The following is a 21,900-nucleotide window of genomic DNA, read 5'->3' as shown; positions in this document are numbered from 1 at the left end:
GGCCAGTCACCTCAGTCAGTCGACCTGTGGCATCTGGGTCTGCCTTGTGACCTCTTGGCAAGAGGTCACGGGGTCTGCCCCGTTACCACTTGGCAGCGAGCATTCGATACTTCACGTGGCCTCAACGTGCACATAGCCTGGCACAAGCGCCGTGGTGACATCACCGCCACTTAGTGGCGAATGGCGGTTGTTGTTCTTTTTGTGTGAGCAAGTATGTCTTATTATAGTGTTGTGTGCCTGACAGCGTGTACCTATTATTACTGTACACATTCATCAATGTGTTTGTACATATGATTGCAGTCTATGTTACCCTGTGTCTGCTTTTTCTTGCCTGTGTGTGTGTGTGCGGTTGCGTTATCACGTGTGCATCGACCGCTGCTGATTTTTCGGCACAAGTGTATACACGTGCGTGTACGTGCGCGTCTGCATGTGTTCGCCTGTGTGAGCACGTTAGCCTGTGTGTGCGTGTACATGTCCATGTGCCGGCTGCTGATGGTGTCTCAGCAGGTGCTGCCTGAGGGTGGCACGTACAGGGAAGCGCCGGCCACATATTCCACACTCAAACGGTTTGAGCCCCGTGTGAGTCGTCAGGTGGTAGGCCAGCACCTGGGCGGGGGGCACACATACGTGCGTACACACACAGTTATGTACACAAGTACAATGTATGGACACGTGCACACAAAGACAAATATTTACCAGTATAGGCTGAACAGACTGTTTGGGGCAAGTGCTGTCAAGCGAGCAACGACAATATCCTGGCCTCAAATCCCGAGTTCAGCCACCCAGAGTTAAACAAAGTGAAGGCGTTCATGGTCTCTGCCTAGTCAGAAATTCCTGTCAAAAACAGCGCGTGACATTATATTTAGTTGTGCACTTAATTTGGCTAAATTCCACATCCGCGAATTAGATTTATCGATTATCACACACACACACAAAGTCACCAGTACTCACGTTACCCCCCATGCACTCACGAAGCATGGTGAGGAGATGGGGAAAGTTGGCTGGTGGGAGATGGGAAACAAGAGGCAGGATGGGGGGGGTGGGAGGTGGGGAGATGGGAATTTCACATTCCAGAAAAGAGCGACGACAAGTGGTGCAAGGTGGAGCTGGGAAGAGACGGGAGAAGGAAGACAGGAGGGAGACTGGTGGAGAAGCCTGCAGCAGTGGGGATGTGAGGGAGGAGGGAGAGGGCCTCCAGAGCAGAGGGGGCCGCCAGTCACCTGCTTGCGGCCAAAACTCCTCCCGCACACGTGGCAGGTGTGGCGCTTGAGGCCGGCGTGCACCTCCAGGTGCAGCCGCATGCCCTGCTTGGAACGGAACACCTGCACCGCGCGGCGAGACACGGGAGACGCTGTGAGACACTTCGACGGTTTCAGAAAAATCTGCATTTGCAAAATGTCGCAATTTTGTCCCCGATTTAAAATGTTCCGCGCCCCCCCCCCCCTTCTTCCCCCCACACCCTCTACTCCCCTTACTTAAGTTCTTCTTCGCCGACCCTCCCCACATAAAAGTACAAACACCCTGCTCGCGGTCCCCACTCGGTGGGGCAGAGAGCCCAATCTCCTCCCTTTTATTGCAAGTGTTGGAGCACAGAGTTTCGGACTTGTGTCCGCAGAGTTTTCTGTACCCCCCCCCCTGCCCTTTGTGCTCTATATTGGGCTCCTACTGACATATAATTAGATCGCGTAAATATGTGTCATTAAACCTGCCACTACCCGTCACAGCCAATTAGTAAGGTTTGTCACAGCCAGATTTGGCTGTCGCCTGATGAAGCTAGTTGTAATTATTGGCAAAACGTCGTACTCAGATTGAAAATGTTTTGGCTTTGCTCTCCAACACACCGGTGTGCTGTACTAGTAACGAACTGGCATTTTTGTTTGCATTACAAACCTTACTAATTGGCTGTGTCAGGTGGTGGCGGATCTAACGACATTAATATTCACTCGATCCAACCCAAAAAAAACTGTATTATGGACGATATTCGTCGCGAAAGCCTACGTCCTAAACTTAAATATATAATTTTATGGCCTCATGCTCAATTCATGATGCAAAGTGCAAGACCGCCCAAATAGTGGGCGTGATTAGCAAGAGAGTAGGGGAGCCTTTGGCCAGTAGATGGGGCCAACATCAGAAAGCACAAGATGAGCGTGTGGGCTGGGGTTGTGGTGAGTGGGATGATGACAGGAGGGACGGGGCAGGGAGATAACCATGTGTCTTGATTGAGCCTTCCCGAAATTGGCAGCTTCAGGAAACACGGCGCGGTTAAACATGGGTAGAGGTGACGCGACATACTGACACAAAGAGCTGAACACGATTAAAGCTGGCATAAAAATGGCAACTTCAGCCATAGCCCTAAACCTGGCATTGCCATAACCCTCGGCTAATACCGGACCTTAATGTAGAAGCCCCGAACATAACCCGAGCACTAATCCCCGAGGCCATGATCGCAACCCTAAGATCTTTTCCAAACTGTAGCTCCAACCATAACACTGGCAGTCACGCCGATATAACCCAAACAAAAGCATTAACCCAACGTTGAAAACCACACCTACCCCTAATACTTTCAAAACTCTAGCACTAACCCGAGCTAACTAAACCTATCAAACTCTAATCCCTCCTAGTACTACCCTAGGACTCACTTTACACCTAGAAATAACTTTAACCGTAGCACGAACGGTAACTATACGCTAGCCCTAGCGTTCGGGGGGTGGTGCTCGGCATAAGAAGACTAAACAAATGTTAACGGCCCAAGCAGCTTCAGAGCCCCAGAACGATGTAAAAAAAATCAGGGCGCATCAAATATCAGCTCGGTTTCAAATCCTGATAAACAGAAAACAGCTCATTAACATTAAAAAAGCATATTAATCTCTCAGTGCCATCTGGTCTGCATCTCTTCTGCCAACTAACATCATCTTTGTGTCTGGTCTACATCGCCCTCATTTCATGGCATCTGTGTATCATCGTTATCGCTTCTATCATCTCACTACATCTCAATCCAATGCTTTAAGCTCTACTTTAACCCAAATGGGCCAGTACCACCACTGCTAACATACACTATAACTCTCCTATCCTTAGAATTAAGGACAGGCGAGTAAAGAAAAACCCTTGTACACATCCTAACTTTAGCTCTAACCCCTAACGTTCCTATCCCTCGCTGTATTCCGAGTACTAAGCATAAAACATACACTTTGGTTCTTTCGGTAAAGTCACGTAGGTAGAAAAAAATACTAGATCACAACGTTTCAATCGCAACGCAAGCAATCGTCATCTGATGATGATTGCTTGCGTTGCAATCGAAAAGTCGTGATCTATTATTTTTTCTACCAACATGACTTTGCCAAAAGAACCAAAGAGTATGGATTCCTGCAGTCACGAAAGCTTCAAATCAAGATAAAACATACCCTAACCCTATTCATAGCTCTAGCCCTCACCTTGACAAAATTAAAAACCCCTTCCCCCGCACCTCCAATTAGCACAGTTGGCTATGTACGGTGCGACAGAAGTTCAACGTACACACCCTCAATCCCCCCCCTAACGCCACAATATTTCTAACACCACTCATGTTCAACACTGAGCTACAACACCCCCCTCCCCCCGCCACCCCCCGATCTCGTCCAATAACACACGTCTCACCTTTCCGCACAGGTAACAAGTGAAGTCTCCTCCAAACCCGGGGGCCAAGCGTCCGCCGCCCCCGTCCTCCACGCCGCCATCCATCGCGGCCCCAGCACCACCTACCGCCATCGTCCCATCCACCTCCTCGGCACCGTACCCACCCATCGAGTCGTCGCACGCTCCGCCGGCCGCGTGCTGCCCATTATGGACCGCGTCTGCCCCATCGTCGCCCGGTTTACGCTTGTCAAATCCTTCGGCACCGTCGCCAAACTGACCCTCATCATGGCACAGCCGGCCGTCTGCGATTTCGGCGCCGCCGTCGTTGCCGCTGTCGTCGTCGTCGTCGTCTCCACCGTTTTCGTCGAGCTCCTCGCCGTCGCCGACGGCGGCGGCGGCGGCGGCGGACGAGAGATCCGGCATGCGGCCGCGTTGGTCGATGAGGAAGGGTGGCTCCTCAAACTCGCACTTGATCTCCGCCACCACCACCGGGAGGCCAAAGCTGTCGTCGCTCGCTTGCGCGCCCGTCGAATCGCCGACATCACCAGCTCCACCGCCACTACCGCCACTGCCGCTGCCGCCGCCATCGTCACCACCACAGTCGGCCTCCATGGAAACGTCCGCCTTCGTTTCCTTGGAGACGGAAGTGGCGGTGGTGCCGGTCATGTCGCTGCTGCTGCCGCCGCCGCCGCCGCCGCCAGCGTGGTCATCATCGTCATCATTTTCGTCATTGTTTCTGTGCTGGCGGTTCTGCTGCCAGGCCTCCTCCGTCGATTCATCTGGCAAGCGTTTCCTACGGAGGCCCGACGCCAGTAAAGGCGGCGAGGTTGGCGGTGGTGCCAGATGTGGTTGCAGGTGCGGTTGCGGTTGGTGCAGCAATGTTGGAGTGCTGTGGTGCTGCTGGTGGGCATGGTTGTGGTGTTGGTGCTGGTGGTGATGATGGTGGTGGCTGGCTCCATCGGGAAGATCGGGAACACCAGTAAAGTACTCGGCCTCCGGCCCAGCGGGATTGTGGGAAGGCTGCGGGGAAAGAGGGTGGCCACAAACAGAGACACAACACGTAAAATACAGAATTACAGTTCATGCTGTCTTAAGATGCGGTCTCTTGTAGACACTATATATTTAATGGTTGTTGCTGCTGCTTAAATCAGAAGCTGTACCTAAGCGGCAAATGAACAGGACTTGCAAAAGGGTGTTTTAAAGGGTGTATAGGAAGTAAGTTGCTGAAGAGAAAGGCAGCCGAGACGAACTCAAGATCCATCTAAAAGGACTAAGTAATAAACAAAGCATATGTTTGATTGCTGAAATAAATGATAAATTACAGTCATGTGCCAATCCACTGCTGGATGTGGGTCTCGACACACCATGCCGGCCATGGGGTTTGTCTTGGCAGGTGGATGAAACGGGAGATGGCACCCATTGTGAACCACCAGGGCTCATTATGTCTGTGTCAGGACACGCTTTGAATAAACTCACCGTGTCACCGGCTCCGCCCACTATGCCGTTGGCCCTGCCCCCTGCTGTTCCATTAGCTCCGCCCACAGCTCTGTTTGCTCCGCCCCCTGTGAACAACAGGCAAGGCAGCCATGACGACAATGTAATCAAACCGACACAACAACACCACCACCCCCCCCCTTGTCAAGTGGTGCACAGTGCTCTTTGCCACTGGAGGTCCTGAGCCAATGAAGGAAATTCCACATTCCATGGTAGGACTCAGATGGGTCTTAAGTAATTAAACACCGAAACCACCGTTGAATTCCCAGCACCGAATTGCAATAAACTGCACATTCCTGTGACAAGAAGCAGTCACACCTTCATTCATAAAAATGACAGCAACCACTGCTGACTTCACGGGAGCGTCACCAGGCGGCACCTCATTTTCCTGACCAGAGGTATAAAGGTGATGATGATGAACGTGATAGGTGATGACAAAGCATCCACTGATGGTGATAATGATTGTGCCATTGATAATACTAATGGTGATGAAGTATGATGATAATAATGGATGGTGTAGTTGTGGCTGCTGATGACGATGGTACTGCTCCACAAAAAAAAAACCCTGATGTTTATCCTACTGCTGCTCATACAAATAACGATGATTATGAAGACAATAATGCTGCTTGCGATGTTGCTGCTACTGATTGTGCTGATACCGGTGATCATTTTGACAACACAGCTGCTACTAATGTAATCCGGGAGGAGCCTCAGAGTCGAGCCGCTGCTCCTCCTAGAACTCTACCGGGTCACGTCCCACTCAGCGAAGACCCCGGGGCCGGCCCAGGACACGCTGGGGGAACCATGTCGCTCAGCTGGCCTGGGAATTCCCCAGGAAGAGCTAGAGTCTGTCGCCAGGGAAAGGGAGGTCTGGACCGCCCTACTCAAACATTCTTCCGCTGCGACCTTCACCATGACCAGCGGACTGAGAAACGAACGAACGAGCTACTACTAATGGCTCTATTGACGATGGTAATGCTACAGATAATGATGCCGCTACTGATGAGGATGTTCCTGCTGCTGCTTCTAATGATGATGCTACTGCTAAGGATAAGGTTGCCGCTACCGATGTTGCCGCTACCGATGACGCCGCTTGTTGCTCCCTGCTGCTACCGATGGTGATGATGTTGCCAGTGATGATGTTACTACTGCAGACAATGCTGCTGCTTCTGGTGATATTGCTGCTATTGATGACATTGCTACTACTGATGATGATGCTGCTGCTGATGCTGACGATGCTGCTGCTACCAATGATGTAGATGGTGGGAATGATGACGTTAGCAACACGAGCAGAATGGCGATGGTGCCCCCACCTCTCGGCTCGCTGTGCAGGATGTGCGTGCACCGCGTCACCACATGCTCCATGTGGAGGTAGCTAGCGGCCGTCAGGTACGACAGCACTTGGCTCTCGGGGAACACCAGCTGGCCTTGGGGTGGGAGAAAGCAGAGTGGGGGCAGCAATATTATCAAAACCGTCATCATCATCACGATCCGTCATTCCTACAGCGAACGTCATCATCATCATGAGAAGCATTGTTGTTATTATCACCGTCATTATCGCCGTCATAATTATCATTTACAGTGGGATCAATCATTAAATCACTACCATCATCAACATCGTCAATCTTGTTTAGAGAATGCTTTTACATGTGACTGTCATACAGTTAGAGCACCAGATATGCAAGAACATTTAATACATATCCTTGTCAATGTTATGTCAATCATGTGATTATCAACGTTATCGTGATGAAAATATCAATAGAGGAATCACTGTCGTTAGCACTGTAACCGTCATCCTCACTATGATTACACAATAGCGCTCTTCACTGATGTTGGCCATGGCCAGGAATCAAACTTAAGAATCTCTGCATCAACGCTACAATATACAACGTGTGTGTCACACACTAGGATACCATAATGCAGTAGATAATATGCATTAAATTTTCATTAAATGTAATAAGAGAACAGCAGTGGACATAAATAGTGTACATTAAATAAAGTAAAATGTTACACTGCATCTAGAATGTGTTAAGCAGCAACCACTGTGCCGCCGCCACCACTCCTGATCGGAACCAAATGACGCGGAGGGCGCTTGAGATTTCAATACAGATAAGTCCCCGAGTTACGATGATCCGACTTACGATATTTCGATCTTACGATGGCGATAGCGATACGACAAAATTGTTAAATATTTTAAATTTCGCACGGCAGGCAAACGCAGCGGCGTACTACAAGGTACGATACTGTAACTTTATCATCGCCACCCTCCTCTTCCGACAACTAAGTTAATGTAGCCATCAACAACCTGACATCGTTCAAGTATGCAGACGACGGATCGAATCTTGGCGAGTACAGCAGAATATGATACGTTATGATACGTTCAATGCATGTATGATACGTAGCTTTAGCGATTTCATTTTAGGGTTACCACGATACGTACGTTCAATTCATGTTAAAAGTTTTTTTTTATAGCAGATAGGATTGTTTCCTGAAAAAAACTTCTATTAAAGTGCAGTTCATATAGGTAGGCTAAGAATTTACCTTGTTTTTACTTTACATTTTACTATGCAATACAGTATTGTAATTAATAAATACACACAGTATATTGTTTATACAGTACGGGACTGTAAATTGCTCCGTTTTGCTAAATTATCACCATTCTTTAAGACTGCTGGGTAGGCTAGGCCATTTTCGACTTACAATATTTTTGACTTACGATGGGGTCGTCGTAACGCATCCCCATCTTAAGTAGAGGACTACCTGCATATGCTTCATACATCACATGCGACTTTTGGGCCAAACATCAGGCAAGATGCAACGTGTAAGGATTGAATTTTCAATTTGAATAACGAAGATTGGTAAAATGTAGGCAAAGCGGACCTGGAATTTGGGAACGTGGATCAGCTTTATCAAATTTTACTAAAAGTAATCTGCCTCATGTGGGATGCAGCAGTGGCACAATAGTTGCCCCCACACTGCACTGTGAACCCAGATAAGCAGACATGGAATTTGTGAATGTGGGAGATAATGATGTAAGAGGCCCCCAATCTTCTCACCCGTGTAGCAGGAGAGGAGGATGTCATGGAAAACTCTCGGTGGAATGGCCGGGCACGGGGTCAGGGTGAGGGTGAGTGGGTTTGGTGAAGGCTCGCTGCCCTATAAACACAGACAAGCGTACGCACACACGCACGCATTTATACGGAAGTAAACCACAAACCCATGTGCAGAGCAGATATGCTTGGAGACACACGCACACACATTGACACCCACACTCACATATGCAATTGCACATGAGCGCAAATGCAAGTAAACACACAGTTGTGTGCACAGAAGACAAGCTTGTAGATGCACAAACAAGTTCACACGCATCTGTGCACACCCAAGTACACATGCACGTGTGCACAGAGATGCTTAGAAGATTTATTTGACTATTTTTATTTTACCAGGTAAGGCCCACCGAGCTACACAGCTATTTTTCAGAAGCGACGTGGCCACAATTGATAGCTCAACAAAGTTGCTGAGCACGTGGAAATTTATAGCAGCCAAACACTCTAGATGCATGTTTCTAAACGTGGAGGGAAAAACCGGGGGAACCAGAGAGAAATCCACGCGACTAGGGGGAGAGAGACACGCAAACTCCAAATATACAACAGGGCGTCAGGGTCGGGATCGAACCCATGGCCTCCTGTATACCAGGCGAGGACGTTAACATTTCGCCAACGCGGCGCCCATGCATAAAGGCAGATACATGCTTGAACATGCATACGTAGACGTTCGCAAAAGCACAGATGTGCATATCGTTACACAAACTATCATTAGAATAATGGTGGCGATGACAAGGGTAATGACGGTGGTGATGAGAGAAGATGCCAGCGGTGGTGTTGTTCACTGTAATCTGGGGGCCGACGTGTTGAATATCATGAAGACGGTCATGATAATGGTGGAGATGATGGTGGCAATGATGATGGAGATGATGGATGGCGATGATGAAGAGGATGATGAGGGCGGTGCTGCGGCTCACCGTGGTCTGCAGGCAGACATGGTGAATGTCACGATGACGGTGGACATAATGGTGGTAATGAGGAAGGCGAAGATGATGATGATGGCTCACCGTGGTCTGCAGGCCGGCATGCGACAAAAAATAGGGGCTCGCCGCGGCCAACACGACGCGGTGGGCGCGGAACATCATTGCTGTCGGGCCCGAGGTCGCGCGCACCACTGCCCGGTCACGGTCGAGGCCTGAAGGTCAACAGGTCAGCCAGAGGTCATGCGCGACACACGCACGTGCGTAACGTGCACGCATGATAACTGTGTACGTGTGCGCAAGTCGGGACACATAGGGTTATTTCATTTATTTGTGGGGATTGTGGGAGTATACACGTACTGCTCGCACACCACGCAGGCATGTACTCGCACACGTGCTACTACCCTCTATGCGCAGCACAAACAAGTACATATACATAGGTTAACAAAGGCAAAGACCCCCCGCCCCCGGATATCCTTAACATGCTGTTGGGGCAAGTGCTGTTAGCGAGTAGCACCTATGAAGGCCGGCAAGGCACACGAGGGGATGGGTGGCCAGCACCACACCGGGCTGCCTTTGTCCTCGACTAGTGTTGTTTAGCCATCGCACAAGGTATTTATTTGGGGCTGAGTCGATCTAGGGGAGGCCCATGACCGGTTCAGATAATCGTCGCTGGTGTTGGTCGTGAATGGAAACCAAACTCAGTCGCCAAGTTTTTTTAATGCAGCGCACTAACCACTGCGCCCCACATATGTTTACACAAAGACAAAGATCCTCCATGTAGCCTTAACAGACTGTTGGGGCAAGTGCTGTTAGCGAGCACCTATGAAGGCCGGCACGGCACACAAAGAGGTGGGATGGCCAGCACCACCCCCGACCGGTTCAAATAATCGTCACTGGTGTTGGACGCGAGCGGGAATTGAACTCGGGTCGCCAGGTTTTTGTAGCACAGTGCCCGAACCACTGCGCTACCGCCCCCAACATATGTTTACACACGCACGCGTGTGCTCGAGTCTACCTCTCTCCGCACTGCGCACGCACACCGTGACGTCGCAGAATCTCCCTTCCCTGCGGAAGTCGCGCAGCTTGTCCAGCAGCAAACTCGGTAGAGTCGGGAAACTGCACGAGGAGGCAAGGAAAAACAGCATAAGCAATGATACCGTACATACATACATCCATGCATTGGTGTCGACTCCAGTTTCGGAGGTCGACGGGCAACAAGGTATGGCAGCACATCCTCTCGGCACAATATCTCGTGATGTGTGCCGTGCCGAGCTGGGTCCACTCTGCACGCTCGAAGCTGCTTCGGTTTAGTTTTTGCTGAAGGGGGGCAAAATACGCGCAGCAGGTGTGAGCTGGAGGACCTGGGCCGGACTGCACTTGCCGATGACTAGAACCAGCAGTGTTAAGATTTGGTCTCCGAGGAGGCGGCTCGTGAAGGATGCTACTGGGCAGTTGGGAGGCAGTCGCCCACCAGAAATAACGAAGGCCGGAGGAACGACGTCCGCGACAATGAGCAAGAGCGCTGGCCGGCTAAAACAGGCCTAGCGGGCAGTGGGGAGCGCAGGTGGTGCATCTGCCAGCCATCTCACTCGGTTAACCCACGATACTCAAGCCTCCGCTGTGAACCTACAGGCAGCAAAGCCTTACGGAGAGTGGTAACTGACATGGCAACGAGCACCACAGGGAGGGACCCACCTGAGGGTGATGCTCGGTTCGGGCGCCCCCTGAGTGCACGGCCGCTTGGGCCTCGGCAGCCTCATGAGGCCGGGGGGGTCTCGGTGCGGCCTCAATGCCGTGTCCATGGTGGTGGCACGGGTGTCCTGCGGCACCACGCGCACGCCACAACACAAACATGCAGATAAAAACCATGTGTGTACAATATACACAGCACAGCGCATCTCGTGTATACACTACACACACACGCGTCTACAATCTACGTCACATGTATACACATCATTACGCGCATACGCCAGACACATAATGGAAATGGACATCTCCTCGTCAATACCATGTGCACCACAAGTAATCACATAACATGTATACAGTGCAAACAGTACACGCCACAAAAAAACACACACACACACACTGCATGCACACAATGCATCCCGTGTGTAGACCATAAACAGAATAAATCAACCGCACAAAACACACCTCTCCACGCGTGTACACAACACACTGCATGTACGGTACATTATATGCCAAATATACACACAGGGTACGATGAGTCAATAGCCACAGATAATTTATAGACCACGTTTAAAATAAAGACGAATATACAAGGCGAGCGAATCGCTGAAGAATGTACAATCATCTAGTACGAATAATAGTAATAACAATAAAGCAACATTTTCTCGAAAAGTTTCATTTTCAGTTGTGCTACGCTGCTGCTTCCACAGCTGGAACATCTGTTAAAGTTTATCAGACAGATGTATATACTATACACACACAAACCACAGCACCTGTACACATAATATACACCACACTCTTATAATATACACCACACGTACATACCGCATGTTAACAACATGGTCACGTCTACACAATACACGCCAACACGTATACACTCCACTATACGTGCACAGACAATACATCACACACAAGAGATAGACACCATATGAGCGTACCATTAACACAACCATGTAAACACACAAGCGGTGTGGAAAAACACTGCTGGATGAAGGCCTCCCTATGTGGTGAGGATCATTGGGGTTTTTTTCACCATACTTTGCCACGCAGGTCAGTGCGGGTTGGTGAAGGCGGGGAGCACAGACGTACAGTACAAAACATTATTTTTCTGCAAGTGCCCTCTGCCGACCACCACATAGCTCAGCAGCCGCTTATAAAAAACACAACAACGTGCCGTGTATGGCGGTCACCCATCTAAGCACTATTCAGGCTCAACCCTGCTTAAACTCTGGAGATGTGATGAGATCAGGCGCATTTCCGAGTGATTTGGTCCTAGGCACCACAAACATATAAAGGTGCAGCCTTGAAATTGATCGCTGACGCCACTGCTGGTCGAAGGGCCTCTCCTAAAGGACGCTCTATGGGATATTTGGCCTACTCTTCCACGCCGACTAGACGTGCGGGAAGATGAGTGCATACCCACACTTTACCCCACCACATGCAACCTGCCGATCGACTCACTATGTTGTGCCAATTTATACTGCTGGGTGGACAAGAGGCTTGGGGAATGAGGAACTTTCCTCCAATTTTTTTCAACTGCCAGCGCAGGAAGATGGACTCGAACCGGCGACTTCTGGTTTTAAAGTCCAGAGCGTTAACCATTAGACCATGGCAGCCCCCTACAGACATACTACACCATGAGCGTCACACCACGCAATGAGCAAACCCATACCGGACATGCCACACACTAAAGACACACCGCACATTTATAGCACACACCACTATATAGTGGCTCAAGTGCCCCGCAATGTGACCCTGGTGACCGACTATCGTGCTGCCCACCCATGGCCAACATCAGCGGCGAATGAGATCTGAACTGGTTCTGAGCATCCCTCCCTCTACCCTGGACCAACAACCCACACTGACCAGCATGGTAAAGTATGGTCAAACAACCAACAAGACCAACATAGCATGGGCAGATCTTCATCGAGCAGCGGACTGCAAGGCTTTCAATTTATAATTCATACAAAATAATATTTGAAAGCCAGGCCGCCACGCGCGCCGCATATTAACACACAAAATACAGACGCATGTAGCAAGTGCTGTTCGCAGAGCATCCATTAAGAACAATGCCACTCAGTAAAACGCACTCACACAATACAAACAAAATAGCAGATTCACAGCCAAGAGACTCAACATGGCCACAAAGACAAAAATACCCATATAGTCTTGTTTTTACGTATGTAGAATTTCTTTCGCACAGTACGTAGCCAACCCTGCTAATTGGAGGTTAGAGGACTTCGACGGACTGCTGGGGTAAGCTTTGTTTGCGAGCGCCTATAAAAGCCAGCACGGTGCAAGAGTGGATGTGTGGTCAACACCACACCCAGACCGCTTTTAACCAGCGCCGACATTTAAGGCCGAGTTGACCTAGGGGAGGAGACAGTTCCAGACATCACTCTCCACTACTCCCCATACAAAGAAAAAAATATTTGCCAAAACTGTTGTGGCAAGTGACGTTGGCGAGCACCTATTAAGATAAGTTTGATTATTTGGCCGCTACAAATTTCCACATAAGCCACTTAATTGAGCTATAATTTCATGGCAAGATCGCTTCAGAAAAAAATAATTAACAGCTCAGTCGGCTTTACCTAGTAAAATAAAAATAGTTTAGTTATATTTTACAATTCTTTGCTTACGTGTCCTATACTTTGCACTCCTATCGTGTTGTTGTATGTTTTGTTGTTGTAACGTTCTGACCCGCCCCCCGACTGGACATCTGAGAAAAGAGCTTTATAGCTCATCGGATTCCTTTCGTATAAATTCATATTATATTCTATATGAAGGCGGGCATGTTGAACGAGGGGGGGGGGGGTTTAGTCAGCACACTGCCCGTGCACACACACATGCATGCAAACACACACCACACCACACACGACCACGCACAGTAGTGTACAGTGCACACAGTAAACACACGCGTGCAAACACTGCAGTTGTTAATCACACTGCAACCCTTCCCATTCAAATTCCCAACAGCGCACACAGAGCACCGTGGCCCTTCCCTGCGTGTTGACACACTCAAGAACAAAAGAGCCTTAGAGATTGCAGGGGATCGGGGCTGGCGTTGTTAGCGAGCACCTGTTAAGGCCAGCCAGCACAATGCCTGGTCGTCGCCTTTGGCTTCCCTCTTGATATTCATGACTACGTGAACATGCATAGCACCCTTTGTCAATTCACTGCTGGATGAGGGCCTCCCGATGCCAAGCGGGCCCGTGGATGTTGTTCGTCAATACTTCACCAGGCCGGTCATTGCGGGTTTGATGCAGGCAGAGTGCATAAACAGTGTAACAGTATCCTTCACTAATTTTCAGAGGCGGGGGCCACTTTCGCCGATGAGACATCATCAGTGTGAAGGCCGCCACACATTTGAAACCATTGGGGGTTTGTGACAGCACGATGATTATGATGAGGTGGTGGTGGTGTTTTCACTTTTGTGTATTGATGGGGGCCGCACGTCAGAGGCCGCAAAAAGGCCAGCAGGGGCCGCATTAAAGGCCACCAGGGGCCGCACTAAAGGCCACCAGGGGCCGCACTAAAGGCCACCAGGGGCCGCACTAAAGGCCACCAGGGGCCACACTAAAGGCCACCAGGGGGCCACACTAAAGGCCACCAGGGGCCACACTGAGGGCCACCAGGGGCCGCATTAAAGGTGACCAGGGGCCGCACTAAAGGCCACCAGGGGCCACACTAAAGGCCACCAGGGGGCCACACTAAAGGCCACCAGGGGCCTTCACTGAGGGCCACCAGGGGCCGCATTAAAGGCCACCAGGGGCCGCACTAAAGGCCACCAGGGGCCGCACTAAAGGCCACCAGGGGCCGCCAGTGGCCCACAGGCCTTGCAATGACGAACACGAGTGTCACAGCTTATTTTTGCTGCACTGTCCTCTGGACAATATAGACTCCCCAGCCACATGTAAAACACCTGTTTTGCACGTGGGTTTCACCCATTCAAGCACCAACCAGGCTCAAACCTGCTTAGCCTTCAAGATGGGATACGATCATCCTGTTCATCATTCCTGGTGATTTGACCACACCTGATAATTAAGAGTTGACACATGGTTACCCCACGACACGATTTGGTTCCCATGTGTGTCGACATGCATGCAACAGCACACCACTCAATTATCAGCAGGCACAGAGCACATTAAATAGCCGACACTCACCAAGTCAAAACCAATTACACATTCACACCCATGACATTGCACAAAGCCACGTGCATTTAAAAAATATTATTCTATTTGTCCACAAAGGAAGAAAAGCCATACGTGCGTATGGATTTTGTACCACTTTCCAACTCCCGATTGTCTTTGGAAGTATTTTCCGAGTGAAAACAATACTGGTGCTCATGGCAAGCCTGCCACGACGAGACAACGGAGGGTGCTACACAACCCGTTGGTGAAAATGGCTGGTTTTCTCCAGTGTATTTCCCTAACAGCAACTCAATACCACAGTGTTGGTCACATTGGATCATCTTCATGAGTTGTCGTACCCTTCCCCTTTCTGTTACAAATGGGCAGACGGAAAGAGGACAAGCATTCATGCTTTGAACCGTAGTTGAAGAGCGAAAAAAAACATCACCGAGTATCGAGACTCTCTCAGGAGGGTCCCTGCATTTGGATGTTTGGCCAATTATTCTTCAAAGTCCTCTGCATGTGGGAGAAAACCTCAGTACCCGGACAAACTCCGTGTACGCATACGAAAGGTCAACACTTAGCGTTAACATCTCACGGTGGCTAGGAGATGTTAACTACCTTGCCTGGTATACAGGAGGTCGTGGGTTCGATCGCAACCCTGACACCTGCTGCTGTAATATTTTGAGATTTAATGTTCTCCCGCGTGGTGACGTGGATGTTTCTCCGGGTCCTCCGTTTTTGTTTCCCTCCACATTTATAAACGTGCGTTGACATTATTTGACTGTTAGAAATTTCCACATGATAAGCCACTTCGATGAGCTATCATTTGTGGCCAGGTCACTTCTGAAAAAGAACCGCTATAGCTCAGTGGGTCTCATACCTGGTAAAATAAAAATAGTTTCGTTTTAAATTTTGATTTAAAGCTTTCGTGACTGCAGGGATTCATTTTCTTGGTTCTTTCGGTAAAGTCACGTAGAAGGGAAACAATAAAATAATAAAAAAAATAAACCAATTAAATTCTCACGACGTTTCGACTGCAACATAAGCAATCATCACCAGGTGTGAAAACCACAGCAAATTTTACTGTGGTTTTCACACCTGATGATGACTGCTTGTGTTGCAGTCAAAACGTCGTGATAATTTTTGTTTTAATTTTTTTATTATTTTATTGTTTCCCTTCTACGCGACTTTACTGAAAAAACTAAGAATATAGTTTCGTTTTAGTTAATCCAGATGGGTTTGGGGAGTCCATTTGCTGTACTGCAACCTGCTGGTCCCCCCCCCCCCTTGCAGCCCAGCCAGTTTGGGAGTTTGTAAATCTCTCTGTGGTCCACCAACCCTCGTTTCCATAGCACTGGATTAAAACACTGCCTTTGTATGCTCATCATCCCAATTAAAAAAAGCACACATCAGGGCCCCATCTCCACTGTCAACCCAGAGCACGTGATGCAAATTATGCATTCCTATGATGGGGGCCAGGATCTGTTGTTTGGCATGATGTCCAACGTTTCGCTCCTTGTGCAGGGAGGTTCAGATATTCAAGAATATCACTGATGTGTATCAATACATCACAGCAAACAACACACTTTACATTATGAAAAGACAGTAGTGGATTCACAAAGGGGCTGCACGTGTTTTTTTTTGTATTACTGTCTCATGAAAAAGTGAATGGTTTAGTAGCAAGTATTCCCAGTGTAAACTCTGAAAAGGGCAGAACAGAGCAAGCAGGGGCTAGCATGCAATAACTAGTTAGAACCATCTGGGGCATGTTAAACTTAGCAGTGTTTATTGTTCTGTGTTTATAAAGCTGCAACCTCGAGTCTTTAAAGTTGTCTGTTAAGGTAAATTTCAATACTTTGGTCAGATACCCTACACCCAACACAAAAACACTCACCAAGCCAACCATAAAAAAACCACACAAATCGCATTTAGCCAGACCATATTTACTCTGTACATCCACTGCTGGATAAGGGCCTCCCCTATGCATGAAAGGGGGTTATTAGCCATATTTCACCACGCTGGTCAGTGCAAGTTTAAGGTGGGGAGCACAGACGTATAGAACAATAATGCATTGAGCCACGCTCCCCTCTGTCGACAACATAGCCCCACAGCAGCCTACAGCACGCCTGTTTAATGCATGGCAGTCACCCAACTGCGCCAGGCTAAAACCCGCTTAGCTTTAACGATCTGACAAGATGGGGCACATTCCACATGCTTGGGTCATAAGCCTAAACGACTAAATATCCAACACAAAACGCACCACACGACGGCCAACCCAGCACACAACACGGCCGCCGTACAAAAACACATACCAACCATACCACACCCAACGCTCACTTAAGCACACACAAGCCACACAGAACACACACAACGCCCCCCCTCCGCCTCCAACTCCAACCCAGCACACACACGCACTACACAAACATACCCACCCAGCTCTGAGTAAAAAAACACACATCCAACACCCATACACATCAAACTCACACCCAACAAACACCACATTCATATCCAACAGACTCCACACACACACATAAAGACAAAGCTCCCCACCCCCTTGTAAACGTTAACAGACTGTTAGGGCAAGTGCTGTTGGTGAGCACCTATTAAGGCCAGTTTTCTGTGGCTGCGCACGGATACCTTTATCTCCCCACTGTTGATGATGTTTACACACCTCAGTACTTTACTCGTTTAAGGCCGAACCGACCTAGGGGCGCAAACAGTTGGTTCAGATATAAATGAACGCCACTATCCACACACACACAGAGAGAAACATTCACAAAAGCAAAGGGTGACTCTGTTGGGGCAAGTATTGTTCGCGAGCACCTATAGAGGCCAATAAAGCACACACAAGGGGATGGATGGGTGTCCAGCACCACGCCCGGCCACCTTTGTCTCCCCAGTGCTGATGTTACATCGCACGAGGTACTCTCTTTTTTTAAGACCGAGTCAACCAGGAGAGGGCCGAGAACTAGTTTAGATATTCGCCACCGATGTTGGCAGTGAATGGCAAATCGAATGTGTGCCACCGGTTCCTCAAACTTATGCAGTTACACACGCATTCATACAGATGCGTATGCACAGAGAAGACAAACGCACATACATACACTCGGTCGACTTAGCCATACACGGCTCAGTGAACCTACCTGGAGCCCAGAACCCATATCATATATCACTCGCCACTGATGTTGGCCTTTGCAAGGAATTGATCGCCAGGCTCATGGTAGACTTCACCAACCACATACACCACTGAATACACACGCCGACTCAAACACAACACAATAAAATTAACCCCTGCAATTCAATGCATTGCCACGATTCAGGGCTGCGATTCAATCATGTTTTTGTTACATTATGGTGAATGGCGGAACTTTCAGTTGCTGCAGGAGAGACTCAAAACACTTTACATACAACATATACATTTTTTTTTAAATTCGCTTGTTACACACAGAATTTGACGCACGATAAGTCTAAGAATCGTCATGAATCGATGCATTGAAACATTGTTCCACCCCTACATAGCACACAACAAATACACGCACAGCAATCACACCACTTGTATCCAATGCACAATACATTCTGCAGTTACATGCACACCCATCTATTGACTCCAACTAATACACAATAATACACCCATTTACTTGTGCGGTCCTTTGTCAATCCCACGGTGGATGAGGTGTCTCCCCACAGGTTATTTGACCATGCCTCACCACGTGGGTCGTCAGCGCACTGCTTTTTGCTGTCCAGAACGCGAGACTGCCCAACGAAGCACTAATTCAGACTCAAGTTTTCTGAGCTTCAGATATTTGCAGATAATTCCAGTTGATTTGGTCACAGGCAACCAAAAATAAACAAACTCAAACCCAACACATAACACACATGTACCACACATAACATAAACACACTAATCCCCAATAAATAACACGTACAATACTTACACACAACAAGCTATGTGCGCTTGTAACACAACAAACTCAAACCAAACGAAAAACACAAACTTATACTCACAGATAATACATACTTGAAACACACATAATCTCACACAAACGCATACCACATACTTATAGCTTAATATATGACACACACAGATATACCCAAGACGTAGCAAATATAAAACTCACCCACACAACTGCAATCCGACGAAACAACACATTCCACTCACTCTACAAAACGCAATCCAAACGACACACACACACCACTCACCCTCCACCCACCCAGACACAAACCCAATACAAACACCATATGCTAAGCACTCAGCACCTATTCCTCGCAAACCCCCCTTCTAAACCCAGTCCTCTATAATGTCGTGGGAGCACGAGCCGCCACGTGGCTTTGAAACCATCGCCGCCACCATCTACCGTCGTTGCCATGACCACGTCGAGCTCACACGAAAGCTTTCAAATCGACGTCTCGAGTTCAATAAAAGCGTTTACGTCGCAGTAAGAATTGACCGTGGAGCTTAGAACGCCAAAGTTAACGCTCGGGAAATTCTCAGAGACAATAAGACTAACAAACAAAAATCCCCAACTTCCACACACATCAACTCATTGAGTGTGTTTTGGAGGTTGCTGATTCTCCTATGCTGGCCTCAGGGTCGATTACTGCCTTCCACCACCAGTTAAACTCCGCCCCTGTTCAAATACAAGCTCAAAACATTAATTTCGATCTCAGCCTTAAGAGGAGATTTATACAAAATATACATGCAGACCTATTTACAGCGTTTTGAGATGCGGACACAATTAGACAATATATAAATGAAAATGGTATTGTATTGATCTTGATTTGAAGCTTTCGTGAATGCAGGCATCCATACTCTTTGGTTCTTTCGGTAAAATCACGTAGGTAGAAGATATTTTGTTTTATTGTATTTCTACCGACGTGACTTTACCGAAAGAACCCAAGAGTATATGGCATTGTATCGCAAACCACGACTGTAAACAAATTGAATGCGGCCAGGCATCGCAATGAGAGGGACTTATGAAAAGATATCCCGGAGACCCAGCGAAACCTTGCCAGACAAATACATCACGTCGCTGTTATATCGGGTTTCACAACACACATCGGGACCATCGTCAAGGGTCGCGTTACTGTGCACAAAATAAGCCCTGATCTGGCATTTCGGACTGTGTGCAATTCTTATTAAATACATTAACAAAAAAAACGTTTAAGGGGTGTATCAGGCCAGGTCGCTCAGCAGTCGAAGTGAGCGTCTCGCCATCATGTTGCTAACTCAAATCGTTATTGGGGTAGATGCAGCCTATCATTTATTCGGGGTCGATACAATCAGTACCCCTTTGTGAGGAAGCCAAAATTTGTCCTATGGATAGACTCAGTCTCCCGTCATACGCATTAAAATACTTCCACCAATGTCTCATGGCTGCAAACATGTGCCCTTGTTGTTTTTTTTCTACTTTGTAAGGGACGCAGTAATGACACATGGAGGAACAAAATTGTGTTTTCCAACAACCAGTGCGTTTCCCCATAACTCAAATGAGCACTGGGATCGCGTCGGGGGCCATGCGCAAACGACTATCAATTCCAATCCTACAATTCCATTTGTACAGCGGCTCTTCATCAAGGAACTCAAAGCGCTGTACAGGACACAGCAGCAGCATCAGACAATCGGCATAAAAATAATATTATGAATAGATAAAAAAAATATTTAGTAAATAAACTTCAAACAATAATTTCAAATATTAGTTACGGGAAACTGCAACTATGTCATTATCATCGTTTTCACACCAATGTTGGCAGTTCAGTGGAAACGTTTTTCAAAGTATTACAGTACGCGGTTTCTTCTCTTCAAAGTAACGTACTATAGAGTATTTGAATACTGAATTCAAAGCAAGCTATGTGAGAGACCACAACTCAATCGGACTTCCCACATGGTAAGCGTTTTATCTGCAAAATGAAAACGATAGGCCGGGCTCTAACATTAAAGCATATCGTTGAAGCATAAACATGTTCTCATTCCATTCGTGTTACAATTCAGTTTTCGACTCTCACGGTTACACAAACAACGCCGGGTAATATTTACTTAGCCACATTTACACATCAGCTGGTAGGGTAATGTTCTGTGTTGCTGGTAACGCCGCGATTAACGGCCAATAAATATAAAGTTACGAGTTACATCGAAACCGGTCCAGATTTTCCCCGAGGTTGACCTTAGCCTTATTACGAGAACTGTACCTGGTGGAGTGTGTAAACATCGACAACGGGGAGATACAAAGACGGCCGGACGTGGGTGACGCAGCCCACACTACCCTGCCCAATAGCGATGTAACACTAAAAAACACAGCGACGCATGTTGACCTCCCAATTAAAACTCGAAACAAGCACACCACAAACCGACAGTGTTCAACTCAAGCCAAATAACACCACATTTAACAGTCGCCGTGGCCTACAGCGCAATCTAAGCCGCGCGTGTCGCCTAACACCCCGCGGCGGGGCTCGCTGGCCCCAAGTCGGCGGCCTTTCCAGGCCAGAACCGCGGGACCGCGGCGGTGACTCCCGATACTAGGCCCCGACCCACGTTCGCGAAGAAGTCGCGAACCTGCGGCGACGTTCCGCGGCTTGCCCCCCTTCACGGCCGAGATAGCGGCGCGGCCGCTCTTACCCTGGCGAGGGACGAGGAGAGGCAAAGACGGACGGGGCTGGTGCCGCGCACCGCGGGATCGCGACGGCCGCGAACAATAGAGGCGAAAAACAAACACGCGTGTGTTTACACAACACGCGACGGTGGCCGAGACGCGACGGCGGCCGAGGTTGGGCAACGAATACCAAACGCGGTTTTCACCGACGCCACAGCGCACGCGGTTACCGTATTCTACCAGATAGGAGGCGCATCTGTTTTTAATTGCGTTTTTAAATCCGGTCGGGGGGTGGGTTTTCCCGTGCGGACGTGCGCGGCGTTCGTTGTATTGGGTGGGGAGCGATGGTGTAGCGGTTAGC

At 48.6% G+C, this 21,900-nt stretch overlaps 1 protein-coding gene across 1 annotated transcript; it reads right to left on the bottom strand.

Annotated features, from left to right (window-relative positions):
- Positions 1 to 212: 212 nt before the first annotated feature.
- LOC116944618 (uncharacterized) lies at positions 213 to 21,697 on the bottom strand. The gene is made up of 10 exons (XM_032958343.2): positions 21,566 to 21,697; positions 10,829 to 10,953; positions 10,149 to 10,249; positions 9,218 to 9,345; positions 8,163 to 8,262; positions 6,420 to 6,533; positions 5,089 to 5,174; positions 3,634 to 4,632; positions 1,221 to 1,322; positions 213 to 606 (listed from the first exon to the last, which is right to left on the bottom strand). Exons 2-10 carry the CDS (start codon positions 10,933 to 10,935, stop codon positions 451 to 453), a joined length of 1,893 nt encoding a protein of 630 aa, XP_032814234.2. The 5' UTR covers positions 10,936 to 10,953; positions 21,566 to 21,697; the 3' UTR covers positions 213 to 450.
- Positions 21,698 to 21,900: the final 203 nt, after the last annotated feature.

Source organism: Petromyzon marinus, chromosome 21 (assembly GCF_048934315.1).
Source record: "Petromyzon marinus isolate PM22_M1 ecotype Great Lakes invasive population chromosome 21, UKy_Petmar_22M1.pri1.0, whole genome shotgun sequence".
Classification (NCBI taxonomy): Eukaryota; Metazoa; Chordata; class Hyperoartia; order Petromyzontiformes; family Petromyzontidae; genus Petromyzon; species Petromyzon marinus.
This window is presented reverse-complemented; position numbering and strand designations above follow the sequence as displayed.

What these genes read in the sequence shown, in the direction of transcription:
- LOC116944618 (XM_032958343.2), bottom strand. Translation starts at nt 10,935, where the DNA reads ATGGACACGGCATTGAGGCCGCACCGAGACCCCCCCGGCCTCATGAGG. An exon ending in CGTGCGCAGTGCGGAGAGAG is followed by an intron (nt 9,346 to 10,148) that starts GTAGACTCGAGC and finishes GTTGACCTTCAG; the next exon opens with GCCTCGACCGTGACCGGGCA. An exon ending in CTTGTTACCTGTGCGGAAAG is followed by an intron (nt 1,323 to 3,633) that starts GTGAGACGTGTG and finishes CGCGCGGTGCAG; the next exon opens with GTGTTCCGTTCCAAGCAGGG.